This window comes from Limanda limanda, chromosome 15, assembly GCF_963576545.1.
Source record: "Limanda limanda chromosome 15, fLimLim1.1, whole genome shotgun sequence".
Classification (NCBI taxonomy): domain Eukaryota; kingdom Metazoa; phylum Chordata; class Actinopteri; order Pleuronectiformes; family Pleuronectidae; genus Limanda; species Limanda limanda.
Window position 1 is genome coordinate 4,991,658 of NC_083650.1, and position 7,028 is coordinate 4,998,685.

The 7,028-nt window shown below is 43.5% G+C and overlaps 1 protein-coding gene and 1 non-coding gene across 2 annotated transcripts in view; one reads left to right on the plus strand and one right to left on the minus strand.

Annotated features, from left to right (window-relative positions):
• Positions 1-4,501, minus strand: part of anapc1 (anaphase promoting complex subunit 1) — a 33,428-nt gene extending 28,927 nt beyond the window's left edge. Inside the window, exons 1-11 of the mRNA XM_061087506.1 lie at positions 4,344-4,501; positions 2,990-3,229; positions 2,613-2,777; positions 2,335-2,377; positions 2,132-2,229; positions 1,547-1,626; positions 1,284-1,357; positions 1,037-1,182; positions 794-951; positions 561-692; positions 194-412 (exon numbers count right to left, since the gene is read on the minus strand). Coding sequence (XP_060943489.1) covers positions 194-412; positions 561-692; positions 794-951; positions 1,037-1,182; positions 1,284-1,357; positions 1,547-1,626; positions 2,132-2,229; positions 2,335-2,377; positions 2,613-2,777; positions 2,990-3,205 — 1,331 coding nt within the window. The 5' untranslated portion in view covers positions 3,206-3,229; positions 4,344-4,501. The remainder of the gene's footprint in view (positions 1-193; positions 413-560; positions 693-793; positions 952-1,036; positions 1,183-1,283; positions 1,358-1,546; positions 1,627-2,131; positions 2,230-2,334; positions 2,378-2,612; positions 2,778-2,989; positions 3,230-4,343) is intronic.
• Positions 4,502-5,595: 1,094 nt separating this feature from the next.
• trnar-ccg (transfer RNA arginine (anticodon CCG)) lies at positions 5,596-5,668 on the plus strand. Its single transcript has one exon. It is a non-coding gene; the product is annotated as a tRNA-Arg (tRNA).
• The last annotated feature ends 1,360 nt before the right edge of the window (positions 5,669-7,028 follow it).

A 7,028-nucleotide genomic window follows, 5' to 3' on the forward strand; every position in this document is an offset into this window, starting at 1 on the left:
AAAACCAACAACATAATAACACTTCTTTATAAACAGAAACCCATTTGGCAGATAATCTGAGAAAGATTTCACTGTTACCGAGGCAGTGAGGAGCCCTGAGTTTAAAAGAGAAAGTGGAAATCAAATCAAAGTAAAATGATTGATCACAGACTCTACATCCATTTTCAGTAGTATCCAGTCGGGGTATATTTACCTGTGACATCCAGCTGTGACCGTTTCACTCCACAGCTGCTCCATGCAGAGGTCAGGTACAATGGGCTCCATCTCTGGCACCAGCATCGTCTCATTGACTGTGCTGTTAGGAGAGGTTAACAAGCCATGGTGGCCCCTGGGTGATGGGCTGTTGAAAGATGTGTTGAAGCGAGAAACTCCTGAGAAGGATGGAGCCGCCATTCCTGGGGAGTGGGCGCGGCTGGAACAGAAGGATGGTGGAAGAGAAATTAGTGTACGTAGTGTGTATTATTGACCACTAGTGGTGTTGTAGAGAAATGTTTCAGTGAGCACAAGGATGCACACATGCATAAATACATTTTTGCAATGAAGTTAAGAGTTCCACTAACCTTAAGGCAGCCATGTTGGATATACTTGGGGAATTAACGCGGGAATGTAATCCTGGTGAGGATGTCATGATCCTGCTCTGATGGCTGTGAAGAACGCTGCAGTGAAGCGGGGAGCCTGTGCCAACAGCACAACTAGGGACAGAAAACCAAGGATGGGGTCAGACAACAGACAGGAGGCTAAGGGTCTACTAAAGTAGTGTGTCATGAATTATCATTCACTTGATTTTCCTTACCTTGTTCCAATCCCAGGACCGAGCCCAGCTGCCCCACTTCCTCCAGGCGAGTCCAGGCGGGAGATGTTCCGGAGATGAGAGGTCAGGAAACCTGAGGCCCTCAGACCCAACGGTGTGCCGAGTGGCTCTGCCGGACACCGCAGGACCACAGATCGCTCCTAGTGGAGGTAAGAGGCTCAAGATGAGGGATAGGAAACATTGGTGGGTGTGTCTGTGTGTGCCTGCATGTGGGTGATCACTCACATCATTAGTGACATTGCGCAGGGCCCATACAAAGTGTATTCCCTGTAAAGTGTCATAGGTTACAACTAAAGAGGGCTGAGAGCAGCTGAACACAATCTTCATGGTGGAGTCAGACGCGTACTGCACACGGGAGCCATCGAACTGGCCTGGAATAGACACACACAAAGGTAAAAATAGACCTATTATTAATCATCTAGGAAGAGAGACACTGTGATTGTGTGCGAATGTGTCTGTGTGTGTTTCATACCTGTAGGCTTACACACTACTGGTGCGATCTCGTCTAGAGGATGCAGCATACTGAACAATGTGGGCAGAGGTTCCCTGTAGACAAAAGAAAAAGCTGGATGAGTCAGTAACAAGCCAAATGACAATGTGTTGTGTGTACATGAGTGTATGTGATTAGGAGGAGGACTTCAACGTCGGTGCATTTATTCAGGAATTGAGCTTAGATGTGTGCGACTGAATCTTTGTCATGAGCTTTTTTACGTGTACATGGAGTGTTACATGTACCCCAGTGGGAGCTGTGTGTCGGTAGCAGAGTTTTTTCGTTCCAACAAAAGTCCAAACTTGGTTGCCCAGACATCTGACACCTGGAGGAGATAATAAGTTGAACAGGAGAGACATATTTAACATAATGTTAAACTATTGTGTAATAATGAGGACAATATTCATCTTAAATGAATAAAATTTACTTTATGAATTAAGAAATAGATGCATTACAAATTGTATGCTTCAGAAGTGCCCTTTCCCTTTAAACTGACCAAATATGACTTCAAACAAAGACCCTTGGGAGAAAAGGATCCAACCAAGCACACACACAGTTTAGACACAGGCATCGGACATGTATTGGGTTCTTTCCCACTGTCAATGATCCAAATGTTCCATTACAACTGGTTATCCAGTCAACAGCTCAGCCCAGGGGGATCTAAATAACACTCACTAGCATGATGATTTGAAATGCTGTCTTTCCAAAGTGGATACTTGAGAATTTAGGAATGCATCCCTTCATTTCAGGAATGTATTTACAGGTGAAGATGAATTCTGAGCCAAAACTTTTTTCCTTTGAGAAAGATTTTGCGGCGGTGTCTCTCACACCTGGAACGGTAGTGGTGAGATGAAATCCTTCCCAGTCACAGTGTGAACGTTGACACAGCTACTCTGGACGATACACACAGTCTGTTCCACTTCCTCCTCTGTAAAACATTATCAAAGACATTGTTTTTATTTTTGCACAATAAAATTAAAATATAACTTTAAACAGTAATTGTTTTTTTTTTTATCTTGAAATGATACCGTACCATCTTTCTTGTTCTTAGGAACAGCAAAGTTACACCATAAGGCCTGTAGACAGAATCAAAAGATTGACATATATGGTTATTTATTTCACATACATGGCCTTTTGTGTAACCTAGGAAGATAAATGACGTCTAACCGGCACCTGAATTATTATCTAAAGTTCAAAACTGGGATTCAAAATTAAATTCTTCAGATTTCCTAATTTCTCACAGATCCATCCAGACATTTAGAATGGCAGTGCATTGAGTTTACAGTCTGAAAACATGGTTCAGTAACGTACCTGTTGCACTGGGCTGTCGACGGTGAAGGCCTTGTATACGCTGGAGGCTTGAGTCCGACTTCCCTGACTCCAGACGACCACATTTCCTGCTGTGTAGAGCTCTTCTTCAAACTCAAAGGCCTCTTGCCTGACTCCCATGCAGCCCTTCCTAAGCTGCCAGCATTCCTGTCAATCCAAACATGCCCATGTCAACACAACAACAAAGACTGAATCAAAAATACACACTGTACTGAGAGGTCAACTTGCCTGTACTGTATTTTTTTTGATTATGCACGACTTTTAGTTTGATCTTCTTCAGTAGTTTACAAACAGAAGAACATTTATGCTACAATATGAGCTCCACTATGTAAAAGCCACGTCACGCCATGAAACCTCACCTGTTCTCTCTCCTGCAGACTGACTTCCTGCAGGGACCCGACCAAGCCGGCGGCACCGTCTGAGGACCAGAGCTCCGAGGCAGGCTGGAGCTCCCTGAGCTGCAGGTTGAAGGCATTTGGATGGTTCCTGCAGTGCTCGCGGCCAAACGGGACAAACGAGTGCAATTCCCCTGCGGCGATCATCGTGGCTGTCTCTTCATACACGACTTCCGACATGAGTTACAGATATCAGCATTATTTCTGGGAAGAATACGGGATGAAGAAGGAAGAACAATATTTACAAAATATTCACTGGTCACAGCCCAATTGTCAGAATCTGGGTATTAGGTCTTTCCCTCGGACAAAGCTCGGGTAAAGATATGACTTCTGACAACACCAAAAACGGCTGTGAGGTATTTATAAGTTTCTGACTCCCCCAAAATACTGTATCTGAACCATCTCATAGGCAGAATCACACACATTTAGGATCTCATTTTGAAAAATAATGTAATATTTTCCCAACTAAATTTACCTGCACCTCCCCTGAGACCGTTTGAACCCCCCTGGGGAGGAATATCTCCCACTGTTCAGGACAGTTGGGAGAAAAGACACAGGGGCAGTCACTGGTAACCCGTGAAGGGAGCGGAGGAGCGGAGAAGTGTGAGTGAATTTAGGTTGAAAACCAGTCAAGCTGCTGCATTCTGGATGAGCAGCAGAGGTCGGATGGCACTAGCAGGTCGATCTGCCAGGAGGGAGTTACAATAGTCTAGGCGTGAGATGACCAGAGCCTGGACCAGAGCCCGGACCAGAGCCCGGACCAGAGCCTGGACCTGAACCCGGACCAGACCCTGCACCACCTTCTGAGGGAGAAGGGGGCGTTTATATAGTAAACATGCTGGAACATCATCTACCAATACCTTGCTAACTTGCTGTCAAGCCAGTGAAGTATACAACTGTATCTGGAGCAATCAGACCCACAACCAGAGTCAGAAACATGAGAGGAAGGATCGAGGCCGAGTGACAGAAGGACTGAAAGCACGTGTCAGGGGAGGATACTTCATTTTGTGTCTGTCAAAACAATAACAGCTACACATTCATGGCAGAGAAGAAGAGCAGCTGTTCGGACAGCGGTTGTAACGTGACGCTGTTAAGTTTTCATGTTGTACTTGAGTCGGTCAACTACACAACAGACACACACACGCACTAAACGGTGAATAAACAAGAGCATGCTGTTATGTGGCATGTCACCGGTAGGCTAGCATTAGCATGCTAAAGCTAAACCTCCCCATAGAGTTAACACTGATTTCAGGGTTAGCGGCTCATGCTAACGCTAGCTCCGGTTAGCTTGGCCTTTGACGGCCGTTCAGCGGCTGACCTGTTAGTAAGGAATCGTCTGGCTCGGGTCGCGGAGTCCTCGTCTTTCCTGTGCGTGAGTCTCCAGCGGCTGCGACACACAAACACCTCGGGGAAGGAGCCAAGCTGCGGGTTGGGCTACGGCAGGTTTTCAAAAGAGCGCGGACATGTTGGCTGTTCCGTCATCCTTCTTCCTCTTCCAGCCAGCCAATCAGCGGCGAGGAGGAGGGGAGGGAGGCGCCGATTGGCTGGATTCACCGAGGTCCCAGCTTCAACCAGATGCTGATCAATGGCCCCGCCCCCTCCAACATCTGTTCTCCTCCATCATCACATCCTGAGGAAGATATTAGATTAGTAGATTAGAAGTTAAACAGGGGATAGATGGATGGATAGATAGATAGATAGATAGATAGATAGATAGATAGATAGATAGATAGATAGATAGATAGATAGATAGATAGATAGATAGATAGATAGATAGATAGATAGATAGATAGATAGATAGATAGATAGATAGATAGATAGATAGATAGATAGATAGATAGATAGATAGATAGATAGATAGATAGATAGATAGATAGATAGATAGATAAATAGATAGATAGATGGATAGATGGATAGATAGATGGATAGATGGATAGATGGATAGATAGATATATTATATTTGTATAGAGACATTTTATTTAATTTTATAAAATATAACTAGAATTAAAATAAAAAAATATCATTATTTTTGCGGAGTTTTAGTTTTGTCTATAATATGTTCTATAACGTGAACTAGTTTCATATTATATACAGACAGGCTGTATACTGTACTGTCTCATGTACCTCCTCCTGCATCTGAGAAATCGAATTCAGCAAAAAGGGGGTCATGAAATATTACACCTGAGGGCGAACCTGGATTCTAGGTGTCACATCTGCTGATGGATGTCGCACAACAACAGGGATTGATCTGACTGAGTTAACTCTCCAACACAATATCAGTGCAGCTGCGAGTGTGTGTTTATGTGTCTGTGTGTGTGTGTGTGGCAGAGAGAGAAATGGTGAGAGTATGATATCTGTTAAATATGATTGGAATTGTTATCATAGTAAAACCTTAATAATTTTTCTTCACTTTAGCTTGTGTGTATTTCAACTTTCCATGTTTGAAAGTGACATCATCAGTCATATATGTTCTTCCAATGCTTCCAAGAGCATTAAATATCACAGGAGCACAAGAAAGCTAAATTTTATGATTGATGCGGATTTTATAACAAACCTTTTCACCCATATCAGACCCAGTGGCCTAATGGACAAGGCATCAGCCTCCGAAGCTGGGGATTGTGGGTTCGAGTCCCACCTGGGTTGTATAAGGTAGTGATGAGGAATTTGCAGTATTAGTATTTGCACTCTGATGAAGTAACATATATGCGTCATGAAGATAAGAACAGGGCAGTGTTACAGCTCAACGTTCAACCAGACTTATTGCAGAATGTCAGGTGTTCTGGGTGAAGTCATCCTGCCATAACAGGTGCTGGGATTTCATTACTGTTGGAGCATCTGTCTGTGGTGACGCACTGCAGTCGACTGCAGGACTGTGATAGAAACTCTCTCTGGTCATCACGGTCACACTAAGAGAGAAATGTCTCCACCCTTGTGTGGTGCTCCATGTTTTGTTACTCAGCCAATGTTCATGGGTCCATCTGACTTCTCACACAGGCAAAGTTATTTATCAGTTGTATTCTGTCCCCAATTTGCAGCTTGGAAAGAGAAAGAAAGATAGATAGAAGACTATACAGACGTATACACACACAGATAGATGCATGTGCAAACACACACGGGAATGTGTGTGTGTGTGTGTGTGTTGCACTAATTAAAGTCTCTAGATGACATCGCGGTAAGTAATGTCCGCCATGGGGCTGAATCCAGGCCAAATGTATTTATGCATTTAGTTAATTTAGGATGCGATGACGAGCTCTGGTGGTCTAATTGATCCGTACAGGAGGCCACACACCAAAAACAAGGCCTCCATTAAAGGAACCTCCAGGGACACATGCAGGCTGTGATGAGTGCGTGGAGCGAGTCTCTTATTGTTTGTGTTGCTGTGTGAAATGACATATACATAAATACTGAATCCACGGGCAGATCGGTGGAAACAGGAACATTGTCCAAGTGTTGGTAAAGTTGTGCGCAACCACCTGAAATCTCTCTTTAAAGCCCTTAACACCACCTCTGATGAAACATATGTGTGATAAGGAATTTTTTAGTTTGTATTGGATGATGTGTATATTTTATTTAAATTCCTTACTGGGTCGAGTCTTATCTTGATTCATCAGCCGACTCAAATAATAGTTGTGTTTGATTTAGTTTCACTTGTTGATAATAAATCGTCATAAAACAACAAATTAAGTTACTTTTATAAGGTTCGATAAAAAGAATCGTCCAGAAATTAGTCACAGCCGGTAAGTTTTAGTTTCATAACTATAAAAATAACCACAATTTCTACCACGGTTGTCACAAACTAAGTCTGTCAGGCGTGTCCACAATGTTCTGTCCAGTTTCATATACGGAGGGAAACTGTGCGTCCACAAGATTTATGTTGAAAACAAGTCATTTGCATTACAACATTAATATTGCTCATTTCCCAGATTTCATCTGGCTGTGTTGACCTATTGTCTCCACTTCCAGCTCGGGACCTGTCTCCTGCCGCAGTAAACCAGGTTCTGCC